The sequence below is a fragment of the Jaculus jaculus genome, chromosome 18 (genome assembly GCF_020740685.1).
Source record: "Jaculus jaculus isolate mJacJac1 chromosome 18, mJacJac1.mat.Y.cur, whole genome shotgun sequence".
Taxonomy (NCBI): domain Eukaryota; kingdom Metazoa; phylum Chordata; class Mammalia; order Rodentia; family Dipodidae; genus Jaculus; species Jaculus jaculus.
The window spans coordinates 63363074-63376640 of record NC_059119.1 but is presented as its reverse complement, the minus strand read 5'-3'; the positions used below and the strand labels follow the sequence as shown (position 1 = coordinate 63376640).

General features: G+C 39.4%; 1 protein-coding gene across 6 annotated transcripts in view; it reads right to left on the bottom strand.

The window, feature by feature from the left end:
- Positions 1 to 13567, bottom strand: part of Kidins220 (kinase D interacting substrate 220) — a 101866-nt gene that overhangs the window by 77256 nt on the left and 11043 nt on the right. For 4 of the 6 annotated variants that reach the window (XM_045137618.1, XM_045137614.1, XM_045137616.1 and 1 more), the window contains exons 5-11: positions 13469 to 13567; positions 12613 to 12714; positions 11431 to 11529; positions 8720 to 8917; positions 6238 to 6336; positions 3638 to 3736; positions 2346 to 2444 (exon numbers count right to left, since the gene is read on the bottom strand). In XM_045137618.1, coding sequence (XP_044993553.1) covers positions 2346 to 2444; positions 3638 to 3736; positions 6238 to 6336; positions 8720 to 8917; positions 11431 to 11529; positions 12613 to 12714; positions 13469 to 13567 — 795 coding nt within the window. The remainder of the gene's footprint in view (positions 1 to 2345; positions 2445 to 3637; positions 3737 to 6237; positions 6337 to 8719; positions 8918 to 11430; positions 11530 to 12612; positions 12715 to 13468) is intronic. The other 2 variants (XM_045137615.1, XM_045137617.1) reach the window with 1 other exon arrangement.

Genomic DNA, 13567 nt, shown 5'->3' with positions numbered 1-13567 from the left:
TTGCCTGGTTTTGGTATCAGGGTGATGCTGGCCTCATAGAAGGAGTTTGGTAGGATTCCTTCTTTTTCTATTTCCTGGAAAAGCTTAAGAAGCAATGGTGTTAGCTCTTCCTTAAAAGTCTGGTAAAATTCAGCAGTGAATCCATCCGGGCCTGGGCTTTTTTTAGTTGGGAGATTATTGATAACTGCTCGGATCTCCATGTTTGTTATAGGTCTATTTAAGTGATTAATCTCATTTTGATTTAATTTAGGTAGGTCATATAGATCAAGGAAATCATCCATTTCTTTCAGATTTTCATACTTGGTGGAGTATATGCTTTTATAGTATGTCCCTATAATTTTTTGAATTTCTCTGGAATCTGTTGTGATGTTACCTTGTTCATCTCTGATTTTATTAATTTGTGTCTCTTCTCTCTTTCTTTTGGTCAGATTTGCTAAGGGTTTATCAATCTTGTTTATCCTTTCAAAGAACCAACTCTTTGTTTCATTAATTCTTTGGATTGTTCTTTTTGTTTTGTCTCTCTCTCTCTTTTCCCTCTCCCACTCAAATAAATAAATATTTTTAAATAAAAAAAAAAAAAAAAAAAGAAAATGACCTGCAATGTTCTTCCACTGACTTTCATGGCACAACCTGAGCTTAACTTTTCCTCTTCTTTCTCAGATCTGCTTTCCTCTCTGAGTTCTCTTCCCGTGTTGTATATGTGGCATAGGAACATGGATGGGTTTAGCTGAGTTTATGAAAGGAAACTGTGTGCTGGGTCCTTCTCAGGGATCAAAGATGGAAAACAAGACAGAGTGACCTTATGTAGCTGATGTTGACAAGGAAGAAACTTGATGAACAACCATCATAAAACCAACAACAATTGGACACATAACCACTGCAGTAGGTTAGGACCTCAGCTCTCCTCTTTCTTCACACGGATGATCATCATTCTTATGCAACTTGCATGAGTCAGTAACCAACTACCAAATACATACCCCAGTCTGGATTCCTTGCCCAGCTTCTAGTCCCATGCTTCTCAACAACTACTAGTCAGCCTCCTAAATATCTTATCAATCTTCAAAGATGTCAGTCACCTTTCTCAACTAATTCATATTCTATTTTCCAGCTTTTGCTATGAACTTTTATGCCAGTTCCCCATCTTTGAGCCAACATATTTATTTATTTATTTTTTGGTTTTTCGAGGTAGGGTTTCACTCAAGTCTAGGCTGACCTGGAATTCACTCTGTACTCTCAGGGTGGCCTTGAACTCACAGCAATCCTCCTACCTCTGCCTCCTGAGTGCTGGGATTAAAGGCATGTGCCACCCCTCCCTGAGCCAACATATTTAAACTACTCACTTCCATTTCTCAGTCTCAAACATAAGGAAAAATCAACAGCATTTATGCCATATATAATATTTCTGAAAAGACAGTGAAAACATTAAAACACCCTGCTGATATGCTGAAGGTAAATACAGAGCAATAAGGTGCTGGGATATAAAAAATCTTTACCTATAAATTTGTTTTTATGAAACTTTCTATGAAGAGCTAGGCTCAAGATTTATACAAGTCTAAATTTTAAATACTAAATGGCTAGGAACAGGCAGAGCACTTGCCTGGCATGTGCAAGGCTCTAACTCCTAATTTTTAATATTAAAATTTTCTTGCTTCTAATGTGAAATTATATTAACTCAGAAATGGCAAGTGAAGAGTTTTTTTTTAAACTCGTTACTTGGTAAAATAAAAAAAAATCATAATCAATTGTGCCTTTTAATTTTCTCATAAGTAACAAAAGATAAACTGTCACTTATTGTGAATCATAAAAAGCTCAAATCCTTTAATTCACTAAAGAAAAATTAAAATATCTCTTACTTTATATGAAAATTAATTGACTTTTCCAAAGAAGAATCAATTGAAAGAAAAAAAGTAAGTATGTTTAGAACAAAAACAAACTACAACCAGGAATTAATTCTATCTAAAGTATTAAGCAATTTGGAATTCATTTAATTATGAAAAATATGAAAAATCTCTACCAGTATTATATTAAGGACTTAAGGTAAAACATCCCTTCAAGTAGTGAACACTAATGCCCATTCTCTTGGAGAATCTACCTTCCCTAATCCCTGTAAGTCTTTCCTGTCCGTTTGGCTGCAAAAGCCCCACCCCTGAATGGCCGTAAGCCACAGAAAGAAACTCTGAAGCAGTTTCATCAGTAACACTTGGAGCCTAGCCACTCTCCACAGCACATGATGGGACAGGTTCAAACCCCCTACAGGCATCCTAACAAGTAATGGCTTCCTGCATATAGTATCTCGGTCCGTCCAACAATGCACACAGGGTGTGTTCTGCGCACAAGAACCTTACTTTGTCTACTGCGGACACCCTAGCCCCTTTGTCCAGCAGCAGCTCCACGACTTCGATATTCCGCATCTTGGTGGCCTTTATCAGTGGTGTTTCACCTTCCTGTGGGCAGAGGTAAGAAGGCTTATGAGATTCACAGCTTTATTCCCAAGCGCTTAGTGTCACACAAACACAGAAGTCATAACGTATCTAACTGTGGTAAGTCTAAACTTAAAATATTCAACAAAATATAGTTTTAAAACTAATAAAGAGGATAATTTTCACAATCATCCATTTGTATGGAAATAACTTTTTCCCCGCTTTGGTTTTTCAAGGTAGGGTCTCACTTTAGTCCAGGTTGACCTGGAATTTAATATGTAGTATCAGGGTGGCCTTGAACTCATGGTGATCTTCCTACCTTGGCCACCTGAGTGCTGGAATTAAAGGCGTGCACCACCATGCCCGGCTTGTATGGAAATAAATTTATAATCAATAAGCTAATTTAACCCAGAATGCCAAATATATTTTCTCCATAGGAAATTCACACATACAGCTAACTACAATCACCAAAGTCTTGTATAGTTTTGCATTTTTCACAGTATCTGAGCAAGGCTAAAATTAACCAACAACCACTCACAATGACCACTGAAAATAAAATGTGTTCTGCATTCTAAAGGAGCATAAAAGAACTTGATGAAGATAATCTCTTCATAATTGTGAGTAGTTAGTAATATACTTTCTGCAAAGTGTTTAACTGAACGATCAAATTATACATTGTGTTTTTTCATGCATATATATTTAACTCTGAAAGAATATAAAATTACTCCTAAGTTTTATAGAGAATATTACTATTCTAAGTTTGAAATCAAAGATGACTGAAAAATATAAGCAGTACTAATATTCAACATTAGGTATAGAAATGTCATTGTATAGCTAGCTGGGCGTGGTGGTGCATGCCTTTAATCCCAGCACTTGGGAGGCAGAGGTAGGTGGATCGCTGTGAATCTGAGGCTACCCTGAGACAACATAATGAATTCCAGGTCATGCTGGGCTAAAGAGCAAGACTCCACCTCAATAAAAAGGGGGGGAGGCTGGAGGGCTGGCTTAGTGGTTAAGGCGCTTGGCTTCAAAGTCAAAGGACCCAGGTTCGCTTCCCCAGGACCCACATTAACTAGATGCACAAGGTGGTGCATGCATCTGAAGTTCGTTTGCAGGGGCTGGAGGCCCTGGTGCATCAATTCTCTCTCTCTGTCCCTCTTTCTGTCAAATAAATAAAAATAAAATAAAAATTAAGAAGAAAAGAAAGGTCATTGTACCTTTGTGCATATTTCAGTATCAGGATTGCACTGCAGAATGTCTCTCACCATTGTTGCATTTCCCTTTTCCACAGCCCAGTACAAAGCAGTTTTATTGTCCTGTATGATTTAAAAAACAATCATCCTATGATACAGTATTAAAAAAGTACTTGTGAACATAAACACGTTGGCCAGAAACTACCCCAATAAGCAGTATAATGGGAAACAATATTAACCTATAAGCTACTTGGAATTTACTTTGGAGACACTCTTGAAGGAAGACACCTAGGAAAACAATATTACTTGAATGAAAAATTAGCAATCACATATAGTTAATAAATTACACTTCTGTTTTGTGGGGCTGAGGATGGAACCTAGGACTTCATGCATTACACAAGATCTACCGCTATGCCACATCCCCAGTCCTAGATTACACTTTTGTAACACAATCAGATTCGGGCACACAGCACATAAAATTATGGACAAGTCATTTAAACACTGACCCAAGGATTTTCAGCTGTAATATCAGATAAGTATATCTGCCCAACTTGTCTAAAGACAGTGCATAAGAATGTTATTGTGCCGGGCATGGTGGCGCATGCCTTTAATCCCAGCACAGGGGAGGCAAAGGTAGGAGGATTGCTGTGAGTTCGAGGCCATCCTGAGACCACAGTGAATTCCAGGTCAGCCTGGGCCAGAGTGAGACACTACCTTGAAAAACCAAAATAAAAGAAAAAAAAAAAAAAAAAAGAATGCTATTTGTATACAAGTATAAGTACTTCCATTTTTAGCTTTCTTAATCTCTGCCCACCCTGAGCCCTGTATTGTCTTGACTAGATCCTTCAGCAACCTATGAGATTAAAATAATAATAATAATAATAATAATAAAACAACCAGAAAAAATGGGCCACATAGACCTGGAAAGCAGAGCTAGAGACCAACCAGTAAAAAGTGATTAAAGCAGAGCAGGGTCACCTGACATCAAGTAGATCATAATGTAAACAGGCGATCTGGAACCCACCGTTCAGTCACACGTCACCAAACTGCTGCAGCTGTTCCACTCGGGTGCCCTAAGGGAGGTCCCACTCTAAACAACGCATAGCCGCTGCCCATGTCCAGTGCGCCACTCACACATCTCCAGTGCCACCTCCCTTTCGTTTCCATCTGTCCCCCCAGCAACCCCACCACGTCAACGACACTGATTTGTGCACACGCTATGGAACGAGCTGCCACCACGTCGTCTTCTCACATTCCTCCCGCTATTACCTCTGTGCTTGTGCCTGACATACCGGCTTCCTTCTCAAATCCACCCCAGGCTCACACTTAGCTAACATTCTCCCTCGCTTGAACATTGTTTCTTTTAGTTCCCCTTTCTCAAATTCAACACTTATTCTGCTTCGTTTGGTTGAATGACTGACAGAGACAGTGTACCACACACAGCCCAGGTGGGCCTTGGACTCACGGAGATCCTCAGGACTCACTCTCCCAAGCACCGAAATTGGACATGTGCCACCATGCCCAGCAACAGTGTCAATGCAAACCCTTAACTAGGCATCAGTTATATCTCAGTGGTTCCTTCACTTTTTATGTTTATATAAAAGCATAAATATAGCTAAAACTTTCAAAAAAAATTTTTTTTGGTTTTCTGAGGTAGGGTTTCACTCCTGTTCAGGCTGACCTGGAATTCACTATGTTGTCCCAGGCTGGCCTTGAACTCATAGCAATCTTCCTACCTCTGCCTCCAGAGTGCTGGGATAAAAGGAGTGCGCCACCATACCTAGCAACTTTCAAAATTTAAATACATGTTTCTTAAAGGCAAAGTCCACATGTTTATTCCCTCATAACATAAAACACACTATTTATAAATTTCCTTCAAAAATTTTTTTGACTGTAAGAAATTTCTGGCTAAATATAAGGAAATAAACAGCAGAAAGGTAGACTGTCCAAAACAGGATAGCAACAACAAAGTTTTCTCACTAAAATTCTTAAAAATATTAGATAATTTCACAACTTTAGGCAAAGCCTTTAACCTTATCTAGCTTCTTTGTCTTCTGTGCTGGAGATGGAATCCCAAGTCCACAGTGCAAGCACAGGCTTGACCAGCGCCACTGCACCAAACCCACTGCCTATCTCGGATTAGTGACTCTATGGTTCTGTGAGCCATGGCTGCCAGAAACACAGTCCATAGGCAACACGAATGGGCCTAGGAGAGGCAGGCCGAGTGGGAAAGAGGAAGATAAAACAAAACAAGATGAAAGGACAACACATGAGGCAACAAAACAGCAGGGAAACTACTGAAAATACGTTAAGCACCAGATACCAAATGTCTCCTAAAGTCTCAGTACCACAAGCCACTCACTTTCGGACTAAGCATATTTTATGTAAGGGAGGTATACTCTAAAAGTATGAGTTTCTTTTTTATTTACTTATATCTATATTTAACTTGACATCAATTATGGAACTTCATAAAAATGGCAAGGAAAGTAATAATAATAGTTATAATATGTCCATCAAATGTACTAAGGTGGTTTACAAGTTTACCTGCATGGGAAAACTGGACGCATGATGCCATGGTCACTTGGCACATATGCTCGGCCTAACTGTAGTACACTCACACATACCTGTCCTCTGATGTCTATGTCGGCGTATTTTTGGAGAAGTGCTCGAACAATTTCAACGTGGCCACCTCGAACAGCACCTATCAGCACAGTGTCCCCACTCTGCAGAGACAAAAAGCAAGTCATGGATGAAGAGAGCAGGTCAGGGCTGTCTGGAAGTTAAGGTTACTCTTGTATTAATAGATTTATCAAAAAGCAGAACAGAAGACTTGATCACTATGTAAGAGAGAAGGTTCAGTAACAGCCGATATGAAGAGTGCTGAGAGTAAGGGACAAAGGGTATTAAGCTTCAGATAACGACCTACAAAATTCCATGATGAAAATTTAGGGCAAATTTATTTATTTAATATGTTGTATTTTTATTTATTTATTTGACAGAAAGAGGGAGAGAGAATAGGTGGGCCATGACCTCCAGCCACTGCAAACGAATTCCAGATACAGGCTCCACCTTGTGCATCTGGCTTATGTGGTTCCTGGGGAATTGAACCTGGGTCCTTTTGACTTTGCAGGCAAGTGCCTTAACCACTAAGCATCTCTCCATCCCGAAAACCTATTCTTTTTTTTTTTTTTTCCCGAAAACCTATTCTTTTAGAAGAAAATCTTCCCTATAAAAGCAAATGAAGTCAAATGAAACTGGCTGTCAGTCTGGGTACTCCATAATAAAGGCCCGCAGGACTGGCATGTGACAAAAGCCATGGGCTCTAAGCTGGAAGCCTCAGGCCGGCATGCTGTCAGTGGCTCTGCACAAAACGGGGAAGAGTGGTCCACAATGAGGATCAAGACAGGCAAGGACAAGGACATGCAGTGTCTATAAACTAAAAACACAACATGTATCCAAAGCTTAAGAGGAAACCTTGGATAGCTTCCACAAAAGTACTGTAACTCTGTAGAGGACACAGAGTAGAGGGTAAAGGAGGGGCAAGACAAGAACCCAGATATGAAGGCATTGCTGTAACAGTGTAAGAGGATGGCTTACACCATGTAGTTACAGTGAGGATGAAGAGATCAGACAGAGGGTTAAGTTTAAGTCCAAGCAATAAAGCTGCATGGAGTAGAAGAGAAAAACCCAGGCTTGTGCACAGGACTTGGGCTTTGAAAACAGGTTGGACAGTGGTACCATTTGCTGAGATGGAGAAAAATGAAGGTATCAAAAAAAGTTACTATCATTTTGTTTTGCCACAACTTTAAAAAGCCCATTAGATAGACATTCATGTGGAGAGTTCAGACAGGGCGGGACATAAAAAGTGTAACCTCTATTGCTGAAGACTCTACATGCTTGGGTTGCAGGTCACTGAGAAATCCTGTTGGAGCTGAGCTGAAAACCTCCTCTGTGTAGATCAGCTGACAGAAAGCTAGAAAAAGCTACATTGTGTGCAGTTCAATGGGAGTGAGAGAAATCACCATTGAAGACACTCAACAGTGGATACTGCAAGCCTTAAATTTGGCCAGCCAGGCCAAATGAGCCAATAGGTGCAACAGTGGCATATCTGTTATGGGGGAAGCCAATTGCTTTCTAATTGACTACAGGCCTGCTCCACTGGAGGGAATACATGCTTGATACTAAAAACATATGATGGGGGAAGTCATGAGCCCTAGGAGTGTAACATCTGCTGGTGTCTCGCTAAATGTATATATTATGTTCATCAAACTGCCAGATAAGCCCTTCTGTTAATATTCACACCTATATATTAATGCTACTCTCACTGTTGGTTAGAGAAGCTTCTTTTCAGATGGCAGTGACCTTGGGATGATTCAGAAGGCATCGTGGTACTGAGAAGAAGTGACAGAAGAGTGCTCAGCACTGCAATATCTCTATCACACCTTCCAAGATGCAGGGTCCATTGCGGAAGAGGTGGTGGGAAGAATGTAAGAGCCAAAGGAAGGGTAGGACTCCTTACAATGTGCTCCTCCAGACACAAAATGTCCTGGATATCCTTGACCTTGCAATGCCTGACACTACCTACACAAGACCATCATAATAGGAGGAAAAGATCATGACATCAAAATAAAAGAGACTGATTCAGAGGGGAAGGGGATATGATGGAGAGTGGAGATATGAAGGGGAAAAACTGGGAAGGGGTAGGGAATTACCATGGTTTATTTTTATAAATGTGGAAGCTGTCATTTTAAAAAAAAAGGTGTAACCTCAGAGAAGAAGTTTGGGTAAGAGAAAAAAAATTGAAAATCCTAAGTACAAAGGTAGTACTTCACGTTGGGACCATGAGTAACATCAGCTCTGAAAAACAACACTGTGATGTAGATAAAGGACAATCACACACTAGCTATACATGTGACATTTCCAGGAACAAAATTATTCCACAAACACAAACAATGGCATTCTGACCAATTCGCTTCAAAGAAAGAAAAAAAATTCCCTTAGGACAAGTTTATGCCATACAAAAAGACTCTTCAGAGGCGTGAAGAGGCAGCTAACGCAATCTTCTAGGCACTTCATTGCGAGAGGAATCTGAAGCAGGTGGCTTACCCTGTCGGGTATGTTCACGTATGTCCCAGCGTCGAGCAGGTCCTGCACAATCTCCGTATGTCCCTCCTTGGACGCAATCATCAAAGCTGTATTTCCATCTTTATCAGTTAAATTTACATTTGGATTCCTTTTCAAAATTTCTTTTACTGACTGTGTATAGCCTCCTTTTACTGCCACAATAAGTGCAGTCATTGAATTCTTAAAAAGAAAAAGGCCCAAGAAATAAGTATATACTATTCACACCATTCAAACAGGCAGCTTATTATTTTTAAATTTTTATTTATTTAAGCATAGGCATGTGTAGTTGTGTGTGTATGGGCAAGTCGGGGTCTCTTGCTGCTGCAAATGAATGCCAGATGCATGCACTACTTTGCACCTGGCTTTACATGGGGACTGGGGAATTGAACCCAGACCATCAGGCTTTTCAAGCAAGCACCTTTAACCACACTGAGCCATCTCCTCAGCCATAAGCAGCCTATTATTAGCCACTGTTTTTGGTGCTGGAGATGTAATCTAGGGACTTGAGCATGCTAGGCAAACACTCTACCACTGCTGTGCACCTCCAAGCCACTAAGTTACTTCAGACAATAAAGTGCCAATATAAATCACCTAACATATACTAAAAGTAACCAGGAGGGGTAGTTTCAGTTTTTAAAGATAAATTAATTCTACTGAGCTATCAGGACTATTTATTAGGATGCTCAGTCCTTTAAAAGACAATCTGAAACTGGGCTCCTTTACATGAAACAAACCCTCTCATACATTCATCCTTAAACAATCCAAAGTAAGGTGGACCTAACTTGACACTTAAGGTTTCTTTTTTTAATAGTAAAACCTGTAGGAAAATAATTATGAATTATGTTAATAGTAAATATAATAAAATTATAGTTTTCACTCCCACCCCCCAAAAATGTAGGAAAAACTGAAAACAATGAATTAGTAGCTAAGGGATATTTCTTTCTTTCTTTCTTTTTTTTGGTTTTTCGAGGTAGGGTTTCACACTAGTCCAGGCTGACCTGGAATGCACTCTGTCATCTCAGGGTGGCCTTGAACTCAGCAATCCTCCTACCTCTGCCTCCCGAGAGCTGGGATTAAAGGTGTGCACCACCAGGCCCAGTTTAGGAGCTAGTCCATGAAAAGTACAATAAATGCTCTTTAACTATGACCCAAAAACTTATTTAAAGAAAACCTATCTTATTTTAGCTACTCCTTTAAAAAATTGTACATCTTTGTCACACACTAAAATCAGATCTTTTTTTTTTTTTTTTTTTTTGAGGTAGGGCTTCACTCTAGTCCAGACTGACCTGGAATTCACTATGTAGTCTCAGGCTGGCCTCGAACTCATGGTGATCCTCCTACCTCTGCCTCCCGAGTGCTGGGATTAAAGGCGCACATGACCACAGCTGGCCCCACATAATCTTTTCTAATTCTACAGCAGTGAATTACCAAAGACACATCACTCATCTTCTTGGTAAATTGCCCAGGAAGGAGTCAAGTGGAAGGTCATGTCCATAGCCGCCTAGAACACTGCTCTGGCTCCGACCAGAGGGAAAACAGTATCCACTCCTTGAAGGTTAACAGTGAGTAGCTTGGGCCATGTTGGAAAAGAGGAGGGGCAGGTTGACAGTACTCTAAGAAGTGTGGTGTACAGAGTTTACTCATGCTTAATGCAGCCAGAGATTCGGGAGTTTCTTCTCAGACTCCTTTGTAAGACACCTTACATAAGAATTTTATATGTACATAATACATAATAATTACATCATCATAATAATTACATAATAATTTATATTTTAAATAATTTTGTTAGTACTAGCCTAGAGTATTTTATAACTATTTCACGCACATGAATATTGGGTTTCTACATATTCTTAAGGGCTAAAGGGGAAAAGCAATATGTGGGGCTTCTCAGGTCTCTGCCACACTCTTGGCACAGAGTAGGTACACTGGTGCTCAGTGAAAACTAATAATGGCTAGTCAATTAGAGTTAAGGAATACTTAGGCTTTTGAGGCTTTAACAGTTGATTTCTGGTCTCCTTAATCTGTTTATTAGAAAAAGATAATCATAATATAATTTAGTTTTTAAGGAAAAATGTTTTAATGTAGCATAAAAGGTTCACCTACAATTAAAATTAAAAAAAACTATTTGATATGAAGGATTTTTTAAAAAGGCTATAGAATTATTGAAGAAAATTATTCTTTATATGTTAGCCTCACCAAATTTATGTATATTAGCAATAGATTTTCTTTTTTCTTTTTTGGTTTTTAGAGGTAGGGTCTCACTCTAGCTCAGGCTGACCTGGAATTCACTATGTAGTCTCAGGGTGCCCTTGAACTCATGGCAATCTTCCTATCTCTGTCTTCTAAATGCTAGGATTCAAGGCATACGCCATGAAGCCCAGTAGCAACAGATCTTTAAAAGCAAACATTTATTATGTTTTTGTATTATAATATGCTTGATAATAGAAAAAATGCTTATTTTTCTAAATTGGTATCATTTAAGAAATTCCAGCACTTGGGAGACTAAGGCAGGAGAATTATAAGTTCATGGCCAGCCTGTACTACATAGTGAGACCCAAACCAAAAACAACAAAAAGAATCAGGTAAAAAAATGAAAGGAAAATTTTCTCCACATATACTAACTTAAAATACTCTTTCTCTTAAAACCCAAACACTCTCTGTAATAGCAAGGTTATGAGATACAAGATACTTACAGCTCCTTCTTGATCAACGTCAGCTCCCATGGCCAATAAATGCTTTACACATTCCAAATGGCCTTTTCGTGCAGCCCATACCAAAGGGGTGGTTCCATACTATTAAACAAGTAATAAATTGAAAATTGTTTTTAGAGGTATACTACAGTAAGCTAGCTTATAACATTAATTTTGACAAAATTTTATATATGTGTGTGTGTGTTTGTGTTTATACCAATCACAATTTTAGTCCTAAATGAATCTCATTTCCCTCATTTTATTTCTCCTGAATAGATGGTTAATCACTACTGCATGAAATGTCTTTTAACCAACTTTCTTTAATTCTTATAATCAGTGACAATTTTCTCATCACAAAATCATACAGTCCTTAATGTCCAATAAGCACTGACTGTTCCCATCTTATGAGGTATAGTGTAAAATCCAGCAGTCTGAAAAAATTGCAACAACTAAGTACCAAGCACAGTTCTAACCCTTTACCTGATTAATGTGTGTAACCTTATCACAGAGTGAGTACCATCCACAGTACCAAGCAGTAGGAAAGTGAGGCCTTGAAGCAGGGTCAAAGTACAAAGCTATCAAGTAGAAGATCCAAGAAACCAACATGGACTTGTCTGTGATCTTAGCCTTTGCCCAAATCAACCCCTGTCCCTGACAATTTCAGCCTAAAAGCTGTGCTTGAAAGGCATCAAAGACTAGAAATCAGACAGACATAAAGGTAATGCTATTTCATTGAGGAGTCTGACAATCCAGAGTCATACAAATAATAGAAAAGAACATTTCACAAACTCTCTCTGCCAGCCTGGCTGTGTTGGTAGAAAGGCTCTGTAATTCCACACTGGCCAATACCAAAAGAAGCCTCTGGTAAATATGATTATTAAGCATGTAGCTAATGGCTAGGGTGCCTAATTTTTTAAATCTTACTTAATTTTAAGAAATTAAGACTAAACAGCCACATGTGGCTAATGCAATGTAACAGTGCCCTTTGAATTCATCAGACGCCCGAGCACCCACACCCATGAAAGCTAGGGCCTCTGTGCCCTTCCACATGGATGAGAGAGACCTCAGGACAGCCAGAGTAGCAAGGCTGCCAACAGAGCATGCAGAAATGGAAGCCTACGTAAAAAGGGGCCCCTCTAAGAGGACATAATAAAAGCGGAACCTGAACGGATTCTGCCAACTCACCTTGTCAGAACAGTTGACTTTGGCACCGTTTTGCAACAGAAGATGCACTATATCTGCATGGCCTCTCCCTGCTGCCCAGATGATTGGGTAAACACTGTACTGCTGGATGGAAAGTCAGCAAGAAGAAATGGAGAGAAGGAAGGCAGGGGAAGAGAATCTTTTAGGTAGATATTTAACAAAACAATTTCCTAATATCAAAGGGAAGAACACGAATTAATGTTTTGGTTTGTTTTGTGGTTTTTCGAGGTAGGGTATTACTCTAGCCCAGGCTGACCTGGAATTCACTATGGAGTCGCAGGGTAGCCTCGAACTCACAGTGATCTTCCTACCTCTGCCTCCCGAGTGCTGGGATTAAAGGTGTGTGCCACCACGCTTGGCCGAATTAATGTTTTTTAATTAAGCTATAGCCTATTCTCTAATTTAACACGCAAATATTCACAATACATAATTGTCAATTAAGATGCATTGAACTTTTAACATTTAGTATGAACCCATATATATTAATATAGTGAACACATTTAATGTGTCTGACCAGTAAGCAAGATTAATTAAAGGAATGTGAAATAAAAGGAATGTGCAGAAAGCGGCAGGACTATCTGGCAAATGTCCACAGTGAGGGTGCACATCCAGAGAAAGCAGGCATGATCCGGGGAATGCTACATAGCTAGGATCAGCACTTGCTCTCAAAGCTGCCCTTTGTTGGCACAATTAGACAAAAATGTCTTGGAAAATTCTTTAAAATTACATTCAATATTAATATTAGTATCTACTGCAAAGTCCAGCATAAATAGCCTAACACAACCCTGAAGAAAACTTACCATTTACATTACAAATTTATTCTTTGGTTAATGCTTACCAGACCAGTAACACTTGGATTGGCACCATTAGAAAGAAGCAACTCAACTACATCAGTTCGGCCTTTATAACATGCCCACATGAGAGCTGTCCATCCTCC